General features: G+C 41.0%; 1 protein-coding gene across 1 annotated transcript; it reads right to left on the bottom strand.

The window, feature by feature from the left end:
• Nucleotides 1-647: 647 nt before the first annotated feature.
• LOC138962394 (PR domain zinc finger protein 13-like) lies at nucleotides 648-25634 on the bottom strand. The gene is made up of 3 exons (XM_070334199.1): nucleotides 25312-25634; nucleotides 4043-4343; nucleotides 648-3539 (listed from the first exon to the last, which is right to left on the bottom strand). The coding sequence occupies exons 1-3, from the start codon at nucleotides 25537-25539 to the stop codon at nucleotides 2044-2046; spliced, it is 2025 nt and encodes a 674-aa protein (XP_070190300.1). The 5' UTR covers nucleotides 25540-25634; the 3' UTR covers nucleotides 648-2043.
• Between the last annotated feature and the right edge of the window lie 94 nt (nucleotides 25635-25728).

Here is a 25728-nt window from a genome sequence, read left to right as displayed (position 1 = left end):
TCTCTCTCTCTCTCTCTCTCTCTCTCTCTCTCTCTCTCTCTCTCTCTAACACACACACACACTCATACACGGGCATTTCAACTATCATACAAAACTTAAACGGATAAGACGAGCAAATTTTATTCTGATTTTCACAATCAGCTTTTACTGAAGACAGAATGCACATACACTCACTCATACGAAAGCATGGAATGGATATTGCAAGTACAGATTAATGTACAACATGAAACGAGGAAAGCTTTCAACGAGTAATACCAAGCAAAATGTAAACAGTTTCACATAGTAAATTGAGGTGCCCATGTTATGTATGCACGTCAGCAAGTTCACCCGTGACCATATTCAACTTAACGGGACACCATAAAACTTTTCCTTTTTTTAAATCGAAAAACGTTACCAAACTGTTTGTTCGTTTTCTATCGAGGGGGGGGGCTACAACAACAAGACTGACATCTATATATATATACGACTAGTGTCTGTCTGTCTGTCTGTCTGTTCGCGATGCACGACCAAAGTTCTCGGTGGATCTTTTTCAAATTTGGACACCGTATTCAGCTACACCCTGGACACAACCTCATCGATGAGATATTTCAACACGTGCTCTCAGCGCACAGCGCTGTGCGCGCTGAACTGATTTTTGTGTGTGTCGGGATCCACTACCAGTAACTCTTCCTAATCTTCTCCAGTGTTTTCAGCCGCGATTATCTCCCTTCCTCTGTGTGGCGTCAATCCATATTCCCGTTACTACGTTACTATTTTTAGAAGGTCACTGCACGTTACTATTTTTAGAAGGTCTCCAGTGTTTTGCGCGTTTATCTCCTTTCCTTCGCGAAGCCGGTACCCCGCGAAGCGGGTAATCATCTAGTTCTTAATACGTGAGAGATGTTACCAGCATCAACATCTTGGTTCAGTCAATCGTTTATGTCCGAAAACAAGCAGAACACATGACTTTTATGGACGTACTTCACATATATATCTTCTATCTATCTATCTATCAACAACAATCTATCTATTAATCTATCTATATATATACGACTTGTGTCTGTCTGTCTGTGTCTGTGTGTGTGTGTGTGTTCGCGATGCACGGCCAAAGTTCTCGATGGATCTGCTTCAAATTTGGTGGGCATATTCAGGTAGACCCCGGACACAACCGAAGCGAAGCCGGGTACCCGGGTATTCGGCTCTACTTCTTCCCGGCAAAGCCGGGTATCATTCGGCTCTACTTTCCGGCGAAGCCGGGTACCCGGCAAAGCGGGTATTCATTCTAGTATATAGATATACGGCTTCTGTGTGTGTGTGTGTGTGTGTTCGCGATGCACGGCCAAAGTTCTCGATGGATCTGCTTCAAATTTGGTAGGTGTATTCGGGTGGACCCCGGGCACAAACTGGTCGATGAAAATTTTCAACACGTGCTCTAAGCGTTTTGTAAAAACATTTTTAGGGTTTAGAGGGAAGCGGGTGCATTTTTTTCTCTAAAGGGAGGCAATGAATGACGGACTCCTTCATTGTTGTTGTGTAACGATTATGTCCCTTGAATCTAAACACCCTGTGTGTGTGTGTTTGTCTGTGTGTTCGCGATGCACGGCCAAAGTTCTCGATGGATCTGCTTCAAATTTGGTAGGTGTATTCAGGTGGATCCCGGGCACAAACAGGTCGATGAAAATTTTCAACACGTGCTCTAAGCGCGGCGAGGTGAACTGCGGTGAATACTCTGCTTCGCGATACGAATTACGAAACTAAACACTTTTTTTTCGGCTCTACTTCTTCACTTCTTTCACTTCCGCCACACAACGAAAACGAATCTAAGCAGCGCTTTTCTGCACAGGTAGTACATCTAAGAATTGCAATTTGTGTACAAAATCCCTCCCATCTTCAAAATATTGCCACTAATACTACCCCTCCCATGGTAAATATTCATTGCAACCATTAATAGTCAGGAGCTTTGCCGGTGAACCCCCACGCTGCATACTCTGTTTCGCAATCCACCCGGCAAAGCCGGGTATTCATCTAGTATATATATATACGACTAACATCTGTTCAACCAGTTCACGTGACCTCAATCTCCTGCTCCCCGCTGTCAGCCGTCGACTCTGTCTCGGAAGTGACGTCAACTTCGGAATCCACGCACTCTGTGCTCACGTCATCGTCGTCCTTGGACTCGGAGGGATGCCTGGAACGGATGTGACGTTCCAGGTCGCGCCTGCGCACGAGCACCTTGCCGCAGTAGTCACAGCGATAAGGCGTGTCTCCCTCTGCGTGAAGACGCACATGCTTGTTGAGGTTACTGGGGTCTCCGAAAGGTCGGAGGCACACTTTGCACTTGAGGGGCTTGTAGCCCGTGTGAGTCCGGAGGTGGATCTTCAGCCCGTACTTGCGCGAGTACAGCTTGCCGCAGTAGATGCACAGGTGACCTTTGCAGGACTTGTTCGCAAAGAAGGAGGGAGGGAGGAGATCCAGGGGCTCCCCTTCCTTTTCTGACGGTACTGGCATGAGCGGGAGGCGGGGCTTGGAACTGGAGCCCGGGTAGCTACCCGACAAAGAGCCGCCGACGCTCATGCTGTTGGCCAGAGAACTACCCGTGGATACAGTCAGCGGAACGGTAGGAAGCACCCCGCCATCACGACCTGTGGAGGTCATCAACAAGGACTGTTGCTCAGCGGGGTCAGGGCCGAGAAAGTGAGGAGGGAACATAAAGCCCCCAACGCTTTGCGGATGATGATGGTGGAGATGATGGTGGGAGTGAGGAGGGTGGAAGCCGGCGAGGTGGTGTCGACGTTGCTCTTCCAGCACAGCAGCTGCAGCAGCATGAGCAGACGTTGGGACAGAAGCGCAGAGCAGCTTGGCAGGGTTAGTCGGGTCAGGCAGAGAGGCCAGCCAGGGATAGTACAACCTTAGCGCTACGTGCTGCTCAAGGGGAAGGGGCAGGGCGGGGAGACCTGGTGGGTGGATGTGGTTGAAGATCTGAATAGGCTGAGGCCCTGTGGGAAGAGGGAGAGTGTTGCCCCCTCGCGGCAAGCCAGGCGGGCTGTGGTGCGCGGCGCTATGACATCCAGGTATGGACAGCGCAGGGTGCAAGCCGGAACTGGAAGACTGACAGAGAGGTTTTCTCGTGCTCAGATTCAAGGCAGAGCTTTCGTCTGTGGAGGAGTCTGGGGTCATGGCTCTTCTGTCTGGTATTGAAGCCATTCTCCCACTGCTGTCACTACTTCTTGTTCTGTCCGGACTTAACAATGCTCTCTGCTCCCATTCTCTTCTCCTGGACGCTGAAAACAAATCGTGCGTCTTTGACGAAGAACCTCTGAGAGAATCAGGAGACTGTGCAGAGGCTGAAGATCTGCGGAAAGCGCTGGGACCAGAACCGATGAGACGATAGGGTGACGTGGGCGAGGTGACGGTGAAGGCGGACGGTGACGTCAAAGAGGGGCTGTGTGACGCGGTGGAAGAACTGGTGCTTGCGTCACACTTGAATAGAATGTGCGCCTTGAGGGTGTTGGGGTACTGAAAGGTGGTGTGACAGGCGGTGCACATGTACTGCTGGTTCCCTGTAATACAACAATAATTAGTCAGTCGTATTCGGTGTCATAATTGTCATAAGCATCATTATCACAAACTACGGCACGGTGTCGTGCACACTACAAAACTAAGATGCAACTTGTACAAAAAGAAGTTAGTTTTTGAAGTGCATGGCTCCAAGCCGACTTAGGAATAACTAGTTTCAATAAAGTGAACGGCGAAGACAGTATCTTGAAGTCAGGTATAAACTGCCAAAATGTTCTTTCCATAAACAGAATTGTCGATTATTTCAACACTTAAACAACGAAATTATGTTTCCTGTTCGTGTTACAATTATGAACAAAAAATACCGTATCATTATATTCTACGTTCTTCCACCTCTGATATGAGCCAGACTATCGACCGAAGATAGGTCTGCCCTAAGTACTTATGAACAAACATCCATAATATTCCACGTTCTTTCGACCAACAATAGCTCTGGCCTGAGTACTTATGAACAAACATCAATAATGTTCCACGTTGTCAGTCTCACCTCTGATATGAGCCGGAGTCAAAATGGGCACGCCGAAAGCTCGGGCCAAGGAATCGCTGTACCACAGCAAGAGTCGCTCCCCTTGACGCACACGTTTTAGCACGTGCAGCACGAGACGGCCTGCCTCCGTCACCACCTCCACGTTCTGCTCCAGTCGGTCACGTGCCGGTTGAAGCGCCATCATCCATCGTGACTGATCGTCTGCTGAGTCTTGGTTAGCCTGTTGTGGTCTGGGTTTCCTGCCAAGGTCTTCGTCGCCATTGTCGTCTGCTGTTATGATGCGTCCGTCTCTCCATGCAACCTGCAAAATACAGAAGATAAATAAAATACTCGTTAAAGAAAGGGTAAAGTTTAACTGTGGTGAACATCATTATGTAAGAATAGAAAGGCTTTAAACGTGGACGTTCTAAAACCCTGCAATTTTTTGATGATGAAGAAATCTGCAGGGTGCAACGAAACCGTCAAAAGAATCGTCCGTTGTGAACACTCTACCCGTGTTTCAGCCGTCTTGAAAAACTGGACACTGTCCTAGTATTCGAGAACGTTTTTCAAACAACTTTCCCCCCCCCGCGGGTTAGGGGGAAGAATTTACCCGATGCTCCCCATCATGTCGTAAGAGGCGACTAAAGGATTTTGTTTCTCCTTTTACCCTTGTTAAGTGTTTCTTGTATAGAATATAGTCAATTTTTGTAAAGATTTTAGTCAAGCAGTATGTAAGAAATGTTAAGTCCTTTGTACTGGAAACTTGCATTCTCCCAGTAAGGTCATATATTGTAAATGGAGCAAATTTTTGATTAGTGCTTTTGTGAACAAGAAACAATTGACAAGTGGCTCTATCCCATCTTCCCCCTTTCCCCGTCGCGATATAACCCTTCGTGGTTGAAAACGACGTTAAACACAAAATAAAGAAAGTAAAGAAAGAACAACTTGCCTGCGTCGTCTCTATGCACACACACACACACACACACACACACACACACACACACACACACACACACACACACACACATACACTGAAATAAAAAGACATAACTATTAGGTTCGAGACAAATAGGACAAAATACAAACAGGACCAGCTTTGAAAGGGACGAAGCATAAATGAAATCCGTTAAATCCTGATTTTCTTTGATTGATGCCATGTTCTACCATTTTCTGGAGAACCAGTAACCAGAAGGCAATGATATTCCGGCCTCTCATTGTGCGTCTTAGGCTAGTGCTTCATTCAGCATTGTACCTGCCCCCCGTTGTTGCAACAAAAATTACAAAGGCACGGCGCGTGACATTTATCTCTAATTGTTGCAATTAGTGCGAAGTCGTACAAGGTCCATAAGCCGACTTTGCCGTGTGTTTGACTGGAAACACTTCACCGCTACACTCGAGCATACATGTATATCGGGTTTCACTCCATATACCCGCGGTTCCAATAGAAATATGTACTCAGATATTCCCGCTGCCAGTTACAACCAGCTTAAAAGTGGGCGGGACAGGTTGGTTTATTACGGGTATGAAGTGCCCTTCAGTATCGTTGGCACCTCAATAGCAGGTAGTGTTTTCACATGCACTTCATTTCGGTAACAAAGTCCTTCAGAGTTCACAAGTTGACGCGTGCGTAACCTGTGCTAAGTCTCTGTGTGTTGAACGTTTCCTGATTATGCTGCGAATGTTACCTGCTGGTTTAGCTTGTGTGTTTTGTCATTTGTTGTGGCAACTTTTAGACTCGAAAAAAACAGTCTGATGGCTTTGCTAAATTGAGAGTGTTCCTTTGGCGAAATCATCATAGCATAAAACATGCAAATATTTAAAAGACTTTCAGTGGTCATCTACACGAAAAGGCTATTGTTGCGTGCACAAAATTATCATCAGCGCTGAGAACATGAAGATAATCATTTTAAAATGATAATGCTTAAAAAAAATCAGAAAACAGTTTCCAGTCTAACCTGAGGCCTTGGCATCTAAGTAAAGGACATTGAGAAGGGGGTGCCCCATGATGTATTGTCTACTGACGGTGTCATGTACAAAATTCAGGACATTCACTGTTCTACAGTTTTACTAGTAATCCCTTCATTGATAAATGTAGACCTCCAAGGTTGGGTCGTATCGAAGATACCGTTAAACTGCAGACGTCTATCACAGCCCCAATGGCCTACCAGCTGATCGCAAAACACACAGTGTTATTAAACAGGGGTGCTTCTTACACTCACGCCGTGAGGGCAACAGGCAATTCTTGGTGAAGAGCTCCCTACCTCTGTGTGGCACTCTAGTCAAGCAGGTCCCTGACAATGGCCGCCACCTCTCCAACACTCAGCGTCATATTTGACCAGAAGCGTGTCATTCTTGGCTAAACTCTCACTCCACCTTGTTTGGTTAACTCATCGTCTGGTGTTGGAAAGAGTAGACCACACAAAGCAAGGGGGTTTGATAGGAAAGGGTCCCCCCTCAGAAGGTGAGAGCGAGTTGATAGAATGAATTTCATGCGTGTGAGATTTTAAGTTCTCAGCCAACTCCAGGGTTTTCCGGCGAAGTATGGGGGGAAACAAGACAGCCAAACAGGAGCTAATGAGGTTTGAACAAACATTTCAGCTGGTGACAAGTCCTGCTTCTTTCACCCCTTCCTTGCTGCTTCACCGCCCACTGACCACTCGCTGAAATGACCACTCGTACCAGGCTGTTACCTCGCTTCTTGATAAATTATTATCGTGTTGTCTTGTTCAATTTTTATTTTTTATTTTTTTATATCTAGTACGCCAGTGACTTGCTCCACAGTATACCCGTGGTGTGTGGATGTGAATTAGCCTGTAAATATTGAAGAGAAATCGTGGAATCCTCTGTTATGATGTATAGTAATTGTCCTGAGATGCGTACTGATGTATGTAACGGTAAGAAAATGGTTATGCACTGAGCTAGTTCAAAATGTGCAATATCTTCGTGTTTGAAAACAGCGCTTAGGTTGTACATGTATTTATATTGCATTATTTTTTTCTCTCCACACATTATAGGCCAACTTCTGTTCGTATTATTGTGTTCATCTGAGTTCTGTTTAACTATAAAATTAAGCTAACCTAAAGTTTTTTTCAATAGTCAAACGGTAAATTTATGACCATCAGAAACAAGAACCACAACTGTTTAATAAACCTTTAAACGTGTGGTGTGTTTGTGAATAGGGACCCCACTGGGGTGGTCGGTCGTTGCATGTTTGGCCTTGAGTACTTAATCATTGGAATGGGAAAGGCATTGTAAAAAAAACTGTAACCTTTATCCGGTGGAAGAAAAGAAGGCAGCTACAGCAAAGCCCAAGTACAAACTGGCCGGCTTTGCCCCTCCCCCTATTAGCCAGGGCACACGCCGGGGTGGAGTGGGGAAAAAGCGGATAAAGCGGATCTACAATAGAACCTTTCCACGCACACAAACTGGCGGCTAGCTCCCGTGTCCACATCAGTCTCATTTACTCGGTCATAGGAACGAGCGTTCCGTGCAAGCAGGGACAGTGGGAGGTCTATGGACAGCTACAATGGACCCTTGCTGATCGCTTTAGCTAGCCTCCGGCTCCGTAAAACACGCGAACAGAGTGATCTGCTGCAGACATCTTCGCCCAGCAGTGGTCACCAGGCAACAAGACAGCCGGGTACGAATTCCCTTCAAGAACAGCAATCGCCGGCCTGCAAAGACTGTGTCGGTAAAACAAAAAACACTCGTAACGGCGGTAATCTCTCTCCGGCACACGCCCCGAAAGTGGGAATCCTAAAACTTTCAGAACTAGAGTCTGAAAGCTTTTGCCAGTCGATTGTGGCTGGACGGCTACCTGTTCAGCTACTGTCCAGGTAACATGGCTTTGAAGAGCCGCTTTCGTCGCCGCGGGCAAGGAGTTGAGGACCCCAGACCCGTGACTTATCGCCGTGTGTGTCGCGTGGGTTATCTATCAAGACGGACTCTTCACTGGGTCGTCTGAGTTGAACAAACGTTGCAGTCAAGTGCGCATCTCGGGGTTCGATTAGTCTGGGCAAATAAACCGTCAGTGATGAGCAAATGGGTCAGCTGCTTGAAACCTTCCTGTGCAACAGAAAGGAACTAATAAGGCGCCCTTTGCTGTTCAACTGTCGGTTACCGATGGCGACGACAAACATATCGCGTTATTGAGACAAATACGTAGTCTACTTAACGAATGGTATAGTAGCTAACTGGTTTGCATTTCTTCTGTATGACAAGAAGTCGACAACCATATCGCTGTTTGTAAAGGAACTGTCGGTAACCGATGGTTACTGCAAACATATCTTGTTATTGGGACTAAAATGAAGCTGCAAAGTTTCGTTTCACCTAGCTAGTTTGTATACTTCTTCTGTACAACAAAAAGGCGTTGTCGTTAACCGGTGACGATGACAAACATATCCCGTTACAGGGACTGAAATAAAGTTGCTAACTTTCCTTGTATTTGGTTTGTATTAAAGCCCGTCGTTGTTCGTAACAGAATTTTACTGTCGCCTGGCGACGACAAACATATCACGTTATTTAGACTTAAATGTATATAACTTCTGAAAAATTCTAGCACCGGGCTTCTTCTTCTTCTTCTGCGTTCGTGGGCTGAAACTCCCACGTACACTACGTGTTTTTTGCACGAGTGGAATTTTACGCGTATGACCGTTTTTACCTCGCCATTTAGGCAGCCATACGCCGCTTTCGGGGGAAGCATGCTGGGTATTTTCGTGTTTCTATAACCCACCGAACTCTGACATGGATTACAGGATCATTTTCGTGCGTACTTGGTCTTGTGCTTGCGTGTACACACGGGGGTGTTCGGACACCGAGGAGAGTCTGCACACAAAGTTGACTCTGAGAAATAAATCTCTCGCCGAACGTGGGGACGAACTCACGCTGACAGCGGCCAACTGGATACAAATCCAGCGCGCTACCGACTGAGCTACATCCCCGCCCCTAGCACCGGGCTAACTGGCTTGCATTAAGAATGGGTGTTTGTCAAGCTGTAATCGTTTTGTGGCGTGTTTCAAGTTGTAATCCTTTGTTGAAAGGCATTGTCCGAAAAGGTTCTCTTCGAAATAAAAACAATCGATACGCAGAGTAATCAACCAACTACGAGTATAAACCTAATCAGTGAAGTTGTAGTGTTACCCCCCATTTGTAGTGACCATTCAGTGCCATGTGTAAAATTAAAGTCACAGAGATTTAAAAAAGGTCAGTTTAAAAGGACTATATATAATTATGCCAAGTTAGATGTTGATACTTTTTTGTTTGAATTAAACAAAATTGATCTTTTGAACATAGTTTTAAATGCGTCCATAGATGAAGCTGCTGCCTTGTTTTCTGAACACTTATTACGTGTTGCAAAAACATGTATGCCTGTTAAGGTAATAACAGTACGTGAAGATGACGCCCCATGGATGACTGAACATATTTTACAATTACGAAACGCAAAAAATTGTATACATCAAGTTGCTAAGCGCTTAAATACACCTGAGCAGTGGGCATTATTCCGCCTGACCAGAAATCAGTATACAGATGAAATTCGTAAACGAAAAAGAGATTATTTCTTAGAACTTGATGAGAGGATAAATTGTAAACAGAACTTCGGAAGCAAAAATTGGTGGCAACTTGTTAATTCCTTTCTGAAGAAAAAAGGTGTTGCATGTAACGAAATCCCACCGCTAGAGGATAATGGAAAAATTATTGATAACATTTGTGAAAAAACGATTTTGTTTAATAATTATTTTGAAAGCCAGTCTAAAGTTGAAAATCCAGACGATCCCCTGCCCGAGGCAAATTGGTGCGGCACGTCTTTACTGACTTTTGAATTGACAGAAGCAGAAGTTGTCCAAGTGCTAAGGAACTTAGATCTATCCAAGGCCGTGGGCCCTGACGGAATACATAATAAATTGCTTGTAGCTGGACTACCTGTTATTATTTCACCGCTTACAGTTCTCTTTAACAGATCCTTATCCGAGGGTGTCTTTCCAGTTGTCTGGAAAACTGCTCACATTACGCCCATTTATAAGAAAGGCGATAGGAGTCTTTGTTCCAACTATCGTCCAATCTCTTTGCTGAGTTGTATTGGGAAGGTGCTCGAAAAATGTGTACAAATCCGTGTGTTTGGTTATTTGAAAAATTATAATCTGATTACACACTGTCAATCTGGTTTTATTGCTGGTGATTCAACTGTTTATCAATTACTGAGTATATATGACGATTTTTGTGTTGCACTTGATAAAAACATTATGTCACAGGCAATATTTTTTGATGTATCTAAAGCTTTCGATAAAGTTTGGCATCGTGGTCTGCTACACAAGCTTGAGGCGATAGGTATAGGGGGTCCCTTGCTTGTTTGGTTCGAACATTACTTGAGTGATCGCAGACAAGCAGTAGTACTGAAAGGAACCAAATCAAGTTATGTCACCCCTTCTGCTGGTGTCCCTCAGGGTTCTGTTTTAGGACCTCTATTATTTCTCATTTATATTAACGATATTGGTATTGGTCTTGAATCAGTGTTGAAACTCTTTGCAGACGATACGAGCATGTATTTATGTTTAGATAACGATGTTACACGAGCTGAGATTTTGAATTCTGATTTGGATAAAATTTGCGCATGGGCTTTAAAATGGAAAGTCACTTTTAATTGTCAAAAGACAGAATTGTTGGACATTTGTAGGCAAAAAATGTGTTACTTCCACCATTGTATTTTGAAGATGCACTTTTGATTGATGTTGAAAATCACAAGCACCTTGGCGTCATCCTACAAGGTAATTGTAAATGGGATTCCCACATAAAAAGTCTCATTGCTAAGTGTAGAAAGTCAATTGCGTGTTTTGGTTTATTCAAGTATCGTCTAAACAGAAAATCGCTTGAAGTTATATACAAATCCTTTATATTACCATTGTTTGATTACGCGGACGTTATTTGGGATAACTGTACGAAGTGTTTGTCAGACGAGTTGGAGACCTTGCATCTCGATGCAATCCGAATTATTGTAGGTGCAGTTCGTGGTACAAGCCACCAAAAATTGTATAATGAATCGGGTTTTGTGCCCCTGAAAGAAAGGCGACGTCGTCATAAACTCTTGCTGTATTATAAAATTGTAAATGGTTTAACCCCAGCATATTTATATTCCAAACTGCCTGTCTTGGTTTCCGATGTAAATCCTTACCACAGACGACGCCCTCTTGAACGTAAGGTTCCATTATGCAGAAGTGAGTTATGTAAATCTTCATTTTTTCCTTCAACGACAGCTTTGTGGAATAATCTTCCAGAAAATATACGACAAACGCAGTCAATTGGTGAATTTAAAAGATTTTTGATGAATGGAGATGTTGTTGTTCCACAGTATTATTATTTAGGCAACCGTAAGGCACAGGTATTTCACAGCAGGTTGAGATTAAATATGAGTGATTTGCAACAAGACCTTGTTAACCGACACCTCTCTGATAATTTAGAATGCACGTGTGGAGTACGCCCGGAAGACGCTGAACACTTTTTGTTACATTGTCCAAAATTTAACGAACATAGAACCATTTTATTCAATAGTCTACCAACGTACGCTCTGGATTGCAAAACACTTTTGTTTGGCAATACTGATTTAACTATATCTTTGAATATGAAAATATTTTCTGCTGTACAAGATTACGTTATGTCAACTGATCGCTTCGGCTGATATTATATTAACAGTGACAGCAATAGATGTAGCAAAGCATTCTCTCTCTCTCTCTCTCTCTCTCTCTCTCTCTCTCTCTCTCTCTCTCTCTCTCTCTCTCTCTCTCTCTCTCTCTCTCTCTATCTCTTTATTTGTATAAAATATTATGAAATATTTTGAAAGAAAAAGGTTGAAGTTATCACTTGTTCGCCATGTCTTGTTATCAGAATGTGTATTGATTATTAGTTTTGGAACGTGTCCATAAGCAGTCTGCTTGTTAACGTTCTTAATGTTGTTACTGTATATAACATGTATACAAGAAATTAATAAAAACACGCTTAAACCAATGAAAATCAACCCACAGTTGAAAATGCCATGATTATTATTTTGTTTGTGCGTTTTGCTGTCTGACCTTTCCTTTCATTGTATCTGACTGTTCATGAATATAGATCTGTAAAGCTTCTTCACTCCATCCAAAAGGCTTTCATGCGATATTCCCTCAAACGTTTCTGTGTGCACTCTATGTCCTTTTAACGGTATCTGAACATTTCTGCAAAGCAGCTGATCTCAGAAAACTGTCTTTGAAGTGATATCTCTTTCAAGATTAAATTTATATTCGTGCATTCGACAACAATAGACGTGCACCTGTTCCCTCAAACTATTCGAACGGCTGAATGTAGGGTACCCGTAAAATTCTATGCTCACGGTTCGCACATCATGCTCAAACACACAAATACAAAGTTGGGATGTCAGTTCAAATACCCTAATACTAAGCTGTTTTGCGTCTTTTTTCGATCTGCGGCCAACTCCAAATCCCCTAGGCTAATCCCCTATATAAAATGTTTGTGATAAAACGCACAAAACAAGTAAAGGAGAAAAAATATCCCACTCCCAAACACGAATATTCCCACATTCTTTTTATTTTGTAGATCATACACGCCTGTACGCGAAACCTGAAAACCGTCTCTTCATGATTTTTTAATCGCGTTAATCCCCTATGCAGGAGAGGAAGATAGCGTATCAGTCACCCGTTTATTGAGAGTTGGTGTCAACGCGTCGGAAGAAATAAGCCGCCTTTCAGGGCGGATAGAGCGAGTTATTCCTATGGGCAGAAAATGAGCCGTGAAATAAGCGCAGGTGTCGAAGCACTGTCGTGATTCCTGATATTTCCCCTACCCCACATCCCCCACCCCTCCACGGATTCAGAAACATTTTCCTTCTTCACCCACCTTCTCTTATATAAAAACGGAAAAATCTTGTCTCTCTCTTTTTTTCTTTTTTTTTTCTTGGGGGGGGGGGGGGTTTTTTTTTAAGTAAAAGATGAAGTGCTTGGATGAAACTTGTCGAAAAGGGAAAAGTTGTCATCTCTCTGTCTCTCCTTTTCTGCCTCTTCTTTTCTCTCTCAAAACAACCGACGAGTCGATCGTTAATTATAAAATCACTACATATAAAATAAAAACCGAGGGCTTCGGCTGTCAACCATGTACAACCAAATGACAATAAAGAAGGTCACCTCCTGTCCCCTAACCCCTAGCATCCTCTGAAAGCGGCCCGCAAATTCGCCGTGAAATAAGACAGCCCATGCTCCTCGCCTCGCTCGCCCGACTCCCCCAAGAGGCGTGTCACATTTCCCATCAGAGGGCAGCGGGTACCCGCCCTCGTTGTGGTCGTCGTCGTTGTACCGACAGCGCCGCCCTACCGCGCGACGGAATGGCGGGAGGAACAAGGGGCGTACAGAGATCACGGTGCCCGAACGCAGGGGTCCGCGTCGCGCTTGGCTGCCCCCGTAACGCTGGGATCGGGCTACGAGCAGAAACGTTTAGGGACACCGGCAGGGGGGTGTCAGAAGTGTTGGCAGAAAGATGAGTGATGATCTTCTGAGGGAAAATATCGACTTCGACTTCTCGCCTGACACCAGTTTTTAATGAAAACACGACAAAAGCCAATATACAGCTCTGTTTGCCGGTCCACATTTGGAGGAGTTGCGTTCGTAATACGAAGAACGAAGTATACGTACGACTTCGGAAAGTCGATGATTTTCTGAGTGAAAAAACTGTCGACTTCGACTTCTCGCTTGACACAATCTTTAATGATAAAAAAATCATTAAAAATTGTATAAAACAAAAGATAAAGCCAATATACTGTCGTAGCTCGATCTTTTCTGTCACTCTTCATTTGCGGGGAAATACGTTGTCAATGGAGAGCGAATGTACGACTTCGATCAGCTTCTCACTGGCTGTCTGAGTGATGATCTTCTAAGTGGAACAATGTTGATTTTGCCGACTTCTTGTCTAAAACCAGTTTTAATACAATCATACATCGCGTATATCATTAACCTTTTTTTTGTTTGTTTTTTAATTCAGAGTTTCAGAGAATACGAAATTTGCAAAGGTAAGAAATGGATTTCGCAACTTAAAGGCACAGTAAGCGTAAACCATCACAGATACTGTCAGGCTTTTACACACAGTACAAACACCCTTTCATTTAAACACTCACCGCTTGAGAACATCCTAGGTGCCCTCCGTAAAGAGCGAGCAATTTTCAAAGAATTTATTTTTGCGTGGTTTATCTTACCCCTGAGCCATCGTGAACCCGTGTGATCCAGTTTCCCTTTTTCACAATGCAGTCGTCAGTTAGTAATTTGAATGCGACTCGCTGTGAGCTTATCTGCAATAGCACGTTATTATGTACCTCTGACTATGCACAAAACAAACGGCTGTGGTTCACAAGAACTCTCGCGATGGCTTTTGACTGTTCAGAGGAACTGGTGATAGACATAAACCGTCGTCTGCTACGAGAACCACGACCTTGCGTGACCCTGCTTCCGGGCGTTTCTTTCTTCAAACTTTCAAAACTTCGAATTGTACTGATCTTGTCTTGATGAAAAAAGAATTCTTTTATGATTTAAGAATGTTTGTGTAACAAGCTGTCAATTTATTATTTAGATTTTAAAAGTTAGGTCTAGCGCCAAAACGCACCACGGTCCGATTGTCTCTGACACAATCCGCAAAATTAATTCTGTGAAAATTGCTCGCTCTTTACGTAGGGCACCTAGGATGTTCCCGTTTGGTGAGCGTTCAAATGGAAGGGTGTTTGTACTGTGTGTAAAAGCCTGACAGTATCTGTGATGGTTTACGGGAGGCGCACTGTGCCTTTAAAGTCAGTCACAGCTGTTAAACAATTGTAGTTTCATTTTCAGTTGAACAGGCAACGACTAAACGAGTACATCAACTTATGCATCCAAGTTTCAGTGGCAACAGGTAAACGGCTACTGCAAATGTATCGGTGTCGTCGGTAACAAGTAAAGGAAATACAGCAACTATCTTAGATCCATAGTCTCGTAGTCAGTTCGTCGTAAAAAACCGTAACATCTCTACTCCCTCTTTCGGTCACAACCATCTTAAAAACCCTCGCATATATACTCTGCTCTTCGGTAAATGGTACCTCGTATCATTCGTTCACTCGCCTTAACCTCTCATTCCCCTCCCTCCCTCCCTCCCTCTTTAACTCGCCTACCTCTCAACAAAGTTGAACATAAATAATAACAACAACACCATGACATTCTTTCTCAACTTAATACTTTCTTACAGCTTTTTGACGGGCGGGCGATGTTTTGATGACAGGTGACACTTGTGTCTTCCCTTTGGCTCCCAGGTGCGTCGTGTTTTCTTTGCATTGAATAGAGTTGTTATTCCAACCGGAGCAGGTATACAGGTTTACCTGCGACCGTTGATGAGGTCTGAAGCCCCGAATTTTTCACAACTTTGTCGACGAGTTTGACACAAGGAGTGCTCGCTGAAGAGTCAATGTTAATCGAGGAGGAAAACATCAATTTTACCGACGGACCGCAATGAACTGCATGCCGCTTGTGAATTTGCTAGTTCAAGCATGCGTACGATACTTGATAGAGACGACAATTTCTTTTCCTGGATTATGTTAGAATTCTGCAGGTTTTTTTTGGGTAAGTTTTTTTGTTCATAGCGAGTTTAGTGAGACATAACAGTGTTACCATTCATCGAATTCTCTCTCTCTCTCTCTCTCTCTCTCTCTCTCTCTCTCTCTCTCTCTCTCTCTCTCTCTCTCTCTCTCTCTCTCTCTCTCTCTCTATTTGAATGGGCGTTTCACAGATAAATATCCACAGATATCGCTTCCAAAATTCAACAGAAAACAAGTGTTGCCCCTTTTGTGAAGATAAATTAGAGACCGAAATCCATTTTTTGTTTGAATGCCAAACATATTGTGAGTTAAGAATAAAGTATTTAGCACAGTTTTTAAGTGTTGGTGATCAGTTGGGCAGTATGATTACCATGTTTAAAAAACAAGACACAGAAACAATTGTAGATTTAGCAAAGTTTTTGTTTTTTGCATTTCAGTTAAGATTGTCAATGTTAAATAATAATGAGGATTAATTGTCGCTGAAGGTTTTGTTGTTGCTGTATTTATTGTTCGGTTGTATGTATATATTAGGCAGCATTGATGTGCAAGATTATAGATAGAGGAAAGCTTGGAACAAACCACTGTGTATTTTGCATACGTTTAAATATCATGTTTTCTATTTTTTCCTGTGATTCATGTGTAACCCCCCCCCCCCCCCCCCCCATTGAAAGGGGCTGTAGGCCCATATAAACTCTCTCTCTCTCTCTCTCTCTCTCTCTCTCTCTCTCTCTCTCTCTCTCTCTCTCTCTCTCTCTCTCTCTCTCTCTCTCGAACACTCCCACATTAGTTGATAATTCTCCTGAAACTTACAATTTTTCTTTACTTCCGCTGGAGTTTTTGAATTGAGGAGAGACAGCACTGACTAACTGAGGAAATTCTTGGGGTGAATGCGCTGCGTTCCTTCATCGGGGTTCCACTACGCAGCAGCAGGGTTCCATGTACAACCTGCGGACACGGGTTGTTGCCCAAACGGACTCTGCGCGTAACAAGGCAAATTGGACACTCCTTCTACACTGGTTATACGGGGCTATGGAAGAGGGCGGGGTAAACCCCCTCCTTCCCAGAAAAAGATAGACACCAGCATGTTTAAGACTCCCCAAGCAGCAAGCAACAAAAATGACTCTCCCTTTGTGGACAGAACAAATAACTATGACTCTGGGGATATAAACCAAGAGAGTGAAAACCCTTTTGCTGACGCGAACAGTACAGAGGACTAGGAATGTGGCCGGCCCCTAAGCTCACAGTATATAAGTTTTGTGTCATACAATATTGGAGGGTTAGTAAACAAGCTTTCTGATCAGTAATAACCTGGTTAGTTATCTTGAACGTTTTGATTTTGTAGCACTTACACAAACCTTTATTGATAATGACTTTGATTTGACTAACACTTTTCTTGATTATTTGAAATTTATCTATCCAGCGGTGAAACTCTCTTCTCATGGAAGACGATCTGGTGTAATTTTGGTTTTAGTGAAGGAGTTTCTGTGTAATTTTGTAGACCAGGTTTTCGTTGACTGCAGTAACGTTATTGTTTTGAAACTGTCAAAGTGTTTGTTTGGTAGTGATAAGGACGTATTATATATAGTGACCTATATTCCTCCGTATGGAAGTCCGTTTTATAACCAGACTGAATGCGACTGCCAGATAACAGAATTGGAAAGGTGTATTGGTGACTTGTTGGAAACTCAGAGTGACGTATATGTAATTTGCACTGGTGATTTTAATGCGAGAACTGGTGACTATCAGGTTAATAGAGCTTTTAGTCAAAGTATTGGTGAAACTGATATAAGTGATAGTCCCTCCTTATGGGAAACCAGTCGCATATCTCAAGATAAGGAAATTAACGGTTTTGGTAAAAAGTTGTTGGATTTGTGTGTATGTTATGATTTTGAGTTGATGAATGGAAGTGCTCGAGGAGATGATCAGGGTAAATTTACATATTTGTCTGTGCACGGTTTTAGTGTTATCGATTATTTTCTCGCCAGTTTTGATTTTTCAGATTTTGTTCACAGAATGATTGTAGCTGATCGAATCGAGTCTGACCATATGCCACTCGAAATGGTGTGAAAATGCCAGGTTGCAGAAGAAAGGTTGAAGAAAAAACGAAATTGTGTGAAATTTGAAAAGTATTTTTGGAGTAAAGAAAAGGTTCTGCAATTTACAAATTGTGTTTTATCTGAAGAGTTTACTGAAAATGTGAATGACGCACAGGCAATGATTGATGAATGTCCAGAAAGATCTCTTGATATGTTTACTGATGCTGTTTTGAATGCGGCAGATTGCACGAAAAGGGTCATTATTCAAGGGGGACAATCCAAAACACAGACAGCAGTATGGTTCGACAAAGAATGCCATATCAAACGAAAAGAAGTGAGAAAATGTTTAAGACACTTCCGACACACTAATTTTAAGGAAGATTATGGGTTGTATGAAGAACAGCGTAAAGAGTAAAATGGTTTGAAGAATGTAAAGAGGAATCAAGAAAAGCCTGACTCATCGTACAATTTTTGATGGCTTGTACCGCGGACTGCTCCAACAATGGTTCGAATTGCATCTAAGTGTATACTTTCGAGCTCGGTGGCTAACTCCTTTGGGCAGTTGTCCCAGAGAACATCAGCATAATCAAAATGTGGCAATATGAAGGATTTATACATTGTTTCTAAAGCTTTTCTGCCTAGTCTATATTTATAAGATCGTAAGCAAGCTACTAGCGTACGGCATTTTGCTATAACAGATTTAATATGTAACTCCCACTTACTGTTATTCTGAATAATAATACCAAGATGTTTATGACTTTCAGTTTCTTGTAAAATTGTGCCACCGAAGTTTAAAGGGATGTAATCTGGATTCCTTTTCCTGCTTATATTCAGAAGTTTTGTTTTACTTTGATTAAATTTAACTTTCCACTGACTAGCCCACTGGTCGATTTTTTCAAGATCTGAGTTAAAAATATCTGTTCGCATCTGAGAATTTTCCAGGCTTAAATACATACTTGTATCGTCAGCAAACAATTTAATAATGGATTCAACGTTATCAACTATGTCGTTGTGTCGTAAAGGAGTATTTAATGAAGGAGTTGACATAAATGTAGAGGAGGATGTATGTTCTACCGCAGACAGTGTTTTTAATGACATTTTGGATGCAGAAGTTACTGGAGCCGAAATACAGAAAGCGATTAAACATTTGAAAACAGGAAAAGCAGCAGGCCCAGACAGTATGTTGGCAGAAATGATAAAAACAGTTGAAAATGAGATGTTGCCATTTTTGAAAAAATATTTTAATTATTTGTTTTCTAAAGGACACTTCCCGCTTCAATGGACGAAGGCTACTATCATTCCTTTATATAAGAAAGGAGACAGAAATAATCCGGATAATTACCGAGGCATATCACTTTTGAGCATTTTGAGCAAAATATTTACCCAAGTTATTAACAACAGACTGGTTCTGTGGTCGGAAGAAAACTCCGTTTTGAACGATGTACAAGCTGGTTTCAGAAAGGGACGTTCCACCTCAGATCATATTTTCACTCTGCATGCCGCCATTGAGAAACATCTGTTAAAAAGATCGAAGTTGTATGTTGGTTTTATAGATTTTAGAAAGGCCTACGATACTGTTAACCGCACTGTGCTGTGGTCCGTGTTGATGAGATCGGGTGTCAGCGGAAGAATGTTAAGAATGATAAGAGCTATGTATGCCACTGTTGAAGCACGTGTCCTTTCCAATGAGGGTTATACGGACTATTTCGAATGTCCACAAGGGCTAAAACAAGGTTGTGTTATGAGCCCAATGCTGTTTTCTTTGTTAATTAATGAATTGGCGAACGAAATTATTGAAAAGGGCAAACATGGTGTGTCCCTCGGTCCTACGGAACTTGAACTTTTTTTGTTATTGTTTGCTGACGATCTCACTTTGATAGCATCCACTGTTATTGGATTACAGAACCAGTTAAACGTGGTATATACAGCAATGCAAGGACTGGGTCTTAGAGTAAATCTGGATAAATCAAAAATAATAGTTTTCAGAAAAGGCGGATTTTTAAGTGCAAGAGAAAAATGGATTTTTGATGGGAATCAGTTGGAGGTTGTAAATTCGTATAAATATCTTGGCCTCACCCTTTCAACAAGACATAGTTATGGCGACGCAATTGAAGACGCAGCAACAAGAGCAAAGCGAAGCACAATCGAAATTTTGAATACTTTAAAGAACATGGGTTGTAACTCATTTGATGTATTTTTTAAGTTATTTGATGCGCAAGTATTGCCAATATTATCATATGGAACCAAAATTTGGGGTTATGAGAAGTATGACCAATTGGAACGTATTCATTTATTTGCATGTAAACGGTTTCTGCACGTAGTAGATAAAACTCCCAATGATGTTGTGTATGATGAATTGGGTAGGTATCCTCTTTGGGTGACAACAGTCACAAGGTTGATTAAATATTGGTTACGGTTATTGAGACAGCCAGACAATTTTTATTCAAAGAAGGCAAAATGTTGTTCATCCTCCACGAAAAAGGTGGTATCACATGGGTAACGCAGGTAAAGGCAGTTTTGTGTGAAAATGGATTTTACCAAGTTTGGATGTTTGGATGTGGAAACGAGAGGGTGTTTTTTGCAGAACTGAAGGAGAGGCTCTGCAGTTCCTTCTGTCATGATTGGCGTAATCATTTGGACTCGAGTGAGCGCCTATCACTGTATGGAAAATATAAAGCCTGTTTTGAAAAAGAACGTTATGTGGAAATTTTATGGAAAGATGTGTACAGAAATGTCATCGCTCAATTTAGAATGGGTGTTTCACAGATAAATATCCACAGATATCGCTTCCAAAATTCAACAGAAAACAAGTGTTGCCCCTTTTGTGAAGATAAATTAGAGACCGAAATCCATTTTTTGTTTGAATGCCAAACATATTGTGAGTTAAGAATAAAGTATTTAGCACAGTTTTAAATTAAGTGTTGGTGATCAGTTGGGCAGTATGATTACCATGTTTAAAAAACAAGACACAAAAACAATTTTAGATTTAGCAAAGTTTTTGTTTTTTGCATTTCAGTTAAGATTGTCAATGTTAAATAATAATGAGGATTAATTGTCGCTGAAGGTTTTGTTGTTGCTGTATTTATTGTTCGGTTGTATGTATTTATTAGGCAGCATTGATGTGCAAGATTATTGATAGAGGAAAGCTTGGAACAAACCACTGTGTATTTTGCATACATTTAAATATCATGTTTTCTATTTTTTCCTGTGATTCATGTGTACCCCCCCCCCCCCCCTCATAGAAAGGGGCTGTAGGCCCATATTCAATTAAACTGTGTCATTCTCTCTCTCTCTCTCTCTCTCTCTCTCTCTCTCTCTCTCTCTCTCTCTCTCTCTCTCTTTCTCTCTCTCTCTCTCTTTTCCATTTTTTCTTCTCTCTCTCTCACCCTCTCTCCTGCGTCCTTAATTCACACTGATAGTCAGTCTTAAAGGCATATGTACGCGCTCCCGTGTTTACAAAGTGTAGTTTGCCCATAATCGATGTCAAACGCACCATAAGACCATGTAATGACGATATGTCGCCATGCGCGGACCATATACATGCATTACAGCTTGTTTTAGAGTCTCAAAAACTTTGGATGTAAACAAAGACGCGGAGTTATTTCCCTTGCGTCAACGCTACCTCTGTTGGCAAATCTATAAATAGGACGATCCAGATCAAAATGAAAATTAACATATCTCAACATTGAAGGGGTCCTAGACCACAATATTTTGCAGGGAACTTAATTTAGCATGTCTCCAGCTGTTGGTAAAGCAATTAGCGTGTATAGTCATCGGGTACATATGGCTTTAAGGAAGTCCGGACAGTTTGATCGACAAAACAACCTCGCAAATGGGGCTTGACCAAGTTATCTGCAGGGGACACGTAACTACACTGTTTAAAAACAAAAACAACAAAATTCGGGGGAGAAGGAGGTGGATGTCTTAGACCATGTACCCATAACACAATGTGATCAGAAATAGTGTATTTTGAAGGGTCCTTTACATTCAAAGGAAGACAATGAGGATATTAAAGGCGACTTATTTCATTATTTGACCTTAACTGGGGTTTTTTTTGTTTTTTTACATAAGGTGTTACACGATTAGAGACAAATAAAACAAAACTGAAACTTTACGAAAACTGCAACACGCACAAACACAAAATGAAAACAAGTTGTGCAAAGCGATATTAAAACATTCAGTCAATCTGTCCATCTGAGCATATCAACACTGCACTAAAAAGTCTTCACAGATACTCAGTCTTGGCTGACCAAAACCTGTCGACTGAGACCGCGCTGTCTTGGTATCCACGGGAACAGGGAACCTAACTTTCATAAAACGGATTTTTTTTGGTCTATGAGGACAATTTAATTCAATATAATTTACAGTATCTACTTATTTTTGGATTGAGAAAAAGTACAATACGATTTTTTTTAATTAAAACGCTATGGAACTACTTTGTGTGTGACTGTTGTTGCAATTTTGTTTTGAATTTATTTATTTATTTATATGGGAGATTTATATAGCGCTTGACGTTCTCTAAGCGCTTTACATATTCATTTCTGCCGTGTGAGATGGATTTTTTTACACAATATATCACGCATTCACATCGGCCAGTAAATCTTAAGCCATTACGGCGAATATTTACTTTTCACGGCCTATTATTCCAAGTCACACGGGTATTTGGTGGACATTTTCACATTTAGTCAAGTTTTGACTAAATGTTTTAACATGGAGGGGGAATCGAGACGAGGGTCGTGGTGTATGTGTGTGTGTGTGTGTGTGTGTCTGTGCGTGTGTGTGCGTGTGTGTGTGTAGAGCGATTCAGACTAAACTACTGGACCGATCTTTATGAAATTGTACATGAGAGTTCCTGGGAATGATATCCCCGGATGTTTTTTTCTTTTTTTCGATAAATACCTTTGATGACGTCATATCCGGCTTTTTGTAAAAGTTGAGGCGGCACTGTCACACCCTCATTTTTCAATCAAATTGATTGAAATTTTGGCCAAGCAATCTTCGACGAAGGCCGGACTTCGGTATTGCATTTCAGCTTAGTGGCTTAAAAATTAATTGATGACTTTGGTCATTAAAAATCTGAAAATTTAAAAAAATAATAATTTGTATAAAACGATCCAAATTTACGTTCATCTTATTCTTCATAATTTTCTGATTCCAAAAACATATGAATATGTTCTATTTGGATTAAAAACAAGCTCTGAAAATTAAAAATATAAAAATTATGATCAAAATTCAATTTCCGAAATTGATTTAAAAACAATTTCATCTTATTCCTTGTCGGTTCTTGATTCCAAAAACATATAGATATGATATGTTTGGATTAAAAACACGCTCAGAAAGTTTAAACGAAGAGAGGTACAGAAAAGCGTGCTATCCTTCTCAGCGCAACTACTACCCCGCTCTTCTTGTCAATTTCACTGCCTTTGCCACGAGCGGTGGACTGACGATGCTACGAGTATACGGTCTTGCTGAAAAATTGCATTGCGTTCAGTTTCATTCTGTGAGTTCGACAGCTTGACTAGATGTTGTATTTTCGCCTTACGCGACTTGTTTATCTATGCCTATACAATTTTGCCAGGAAAGACCCTTTTGTCAATCGTGGGATCTTTAACGAGCACACCCCAATGTATAACACGGATTAACAAATTGGTTAAAAAAAAAAAAGTTCACATAAAATCTGGTACGTGTCATTTACAAAGTGCAGACAAACAAAAACAAACAAGCAAACAGTTTAATTACAAACAATATATGAGTGACGTGGTCTATCTAACTATTGAGACAGGATCTTCTTTTGTATTAGTCTATTACTATAAATTAGCGTGTGTTCCATCTAATTGAGGCAAACGGTAAAAAGATTACAATTATGAAAGTGCGGAGATCTACAGAATTAATTTAGTTCATAATATATTCTGTAATAAAGCTAGCTAACTTTAAAGTCTACTAGATGTTACTCTTTGTCTGAAAACATATTCTTCGAGAAGACTTACGGTTGACTATTTTCTGTAGCACATCATGTGGCATAGACGATATTCATATTTGTTAATGTTTTATTGCAGTCAATATTAGTTAAAGCTCAATGTCAAGTTTTGTGGATAAATGCATTTCCCGAAGAAATAAACACATCACTTTCTCACTTCAAAAAAAAAATAAACCATCCAGTGTTAGTGTATAATGACATTTGATTCGAGAACTGTCTGTTTTTTTTAATCTTATTTTAATATAAATTGATAATTTTTGTTTGAACTTTATATCTAAGAAAGACGGGACGAAATACCATTTATTTTTACAAATCCGTTCGACATTTTGCCAGATAATTCAAATCCTTTGATTACATATAAATAAAATTATTTTCTTTGAATTAAAAAAAGAACAAAAACACGACATCCAAAGTGGATTTCAATCCTTGGTATACGTTGAAACAAATGTTCTGCAGGCTTCTGTTAACTTATGTACACTACAGTCAGTATTTTGTTTCTATTTTTTTTTTCTTGACACAATGATATTTTATTACAACGTGTATGTTCGGTGCAAGTAATTTGAAGTAACGTTTTACTTTTCAACACACTGTTGCTTATAGTCATGATTTTTGATACAGGTTTTTGATACATTGTTGATAGGTACTGACCAAATCGTTAAGTTTTTCAAATAACTGAACGCAGTGTGCCTTCTTTCTTACTGTTTATTCCGGCAGTTCTGTGATTTATTGTTTGTTAAAAGTGTTTGGGTGGAAAGTGTCTTGGATTAACAACAACAAAATTAATGTAAAGTAAGTAATGGTTTAAAACAGTTATAGAAAGAAGAAAAAAAATTACAGCTGCAAGATTTGACAAAGTTGAATGTCTTCATCGTTTGATTGTTTGTTTGTTTGTTTGGGTTTTTTTCAACACGTAACACATCTTTAAAAAAAATTGGCCTTTTTTGTGTAGCACTGATATTTCTTGTTGATAATACTGCGGAGTTGGGTGTTTTTATAAAAATGTACATAAAACTTCCCAGCAAGAAATGTTTGAATAATTCTAGAGATCTAAGATGGATTGTGAACATCAAAAACCAATAATATATAACTGTATTAATTGTTTGCAGACTTCTCACGCTCTCAACCACATTGTTTATGATTCTCCTCTTCAGTGCTTACATGGTAGTGGTACGTAGTTTTATTACTCATTTCGGTATTAATATCAAACATGTCTTCTTCTGAAGGGCTGGCAAATTATAAGAAATAGAATAAGTAAATTAATTAATTAAGTAAGTAAGTGATTAAGTTATTAATTAATCACTTACTAATTCAATTACGTTAATAACGAGATTTATTAGTTATTTAGTGAATACGCAAATGGTGAGACAAAAGCTTACAATGGATAAATAAACAAATGTCATCACAACTTAGCATGGGCATGAATAACGATATACCCATGACGGCGATGCTGCTCCTGAAGAAAGCGACGATTTTGGTGATAACGCTTATAAATCTAACAATTATACTGACTCAACAGCAACAACAACAAAAACACTTCAAGAATCGAGGGTATCACACGATGGAAATAATGCACTAATTAAGAGCAATCAGAAAAGACTATAGCAGATAATTAAACAACACAGAAGGTAAATGAAGCTTGACCAACTAGTAACCCTCCAACAATTCATCCACATAAAAGCAAAACTCTTACCTTTATAACGTTTCCTGCAGGCTGGTGATCCGATGTTCTTGCTCCGAAGTCCAACCCCCCAGGATAGGGTCCCGCCGTTACGTGGGCTGGGATGTCCGTTGCAGCGACCACGGTCACATCTCCCTCTCTGCTGCATCTCCATGGAGACACCTTTGCTCTTTTGGGTGAATTTCTTCCAGTTCCTAAAGTGTCGACTGGTTGCTTTCGCAAAGTGTCCGCATTCGTCATTTTGGATAACGTGTCTTCGTTTTCCGTAGTGCCGACTGTTTGTCTCAGCAACAAAGTGTCGTCTACTTTCACTCGTTTGAAGGCGCTGTCTCCAATTCTATGAGCATCGTCTGATTTTGATTTTCGGAGAAAATGTTCGCCAAATGTGAAGAGTTCATAAGCTTTTGCTGGTTTCGATGAACTTTCTCC

This window comes from Littorina saxatilis, linkage group LG3 (genome assembly GCF_037325665.1).
Source record: "Littorina saxatilis isolate snail1 linkage group LG3, US_GU_Lsax_2.0, whole genome shotgun sequence".
Classification (NCBI taxonomy): Eukaryota; Metazoa; Mollusca; class Gastropoda; order Littorinimorpha; family Littorinidae; genus Littorina; species Littorina saxatilis.
The sequence above is the reverse complement of the archived record's forward strand: the minus strand, read 5'-3'. Positions and strand labels throughout refer to the sequence as shown.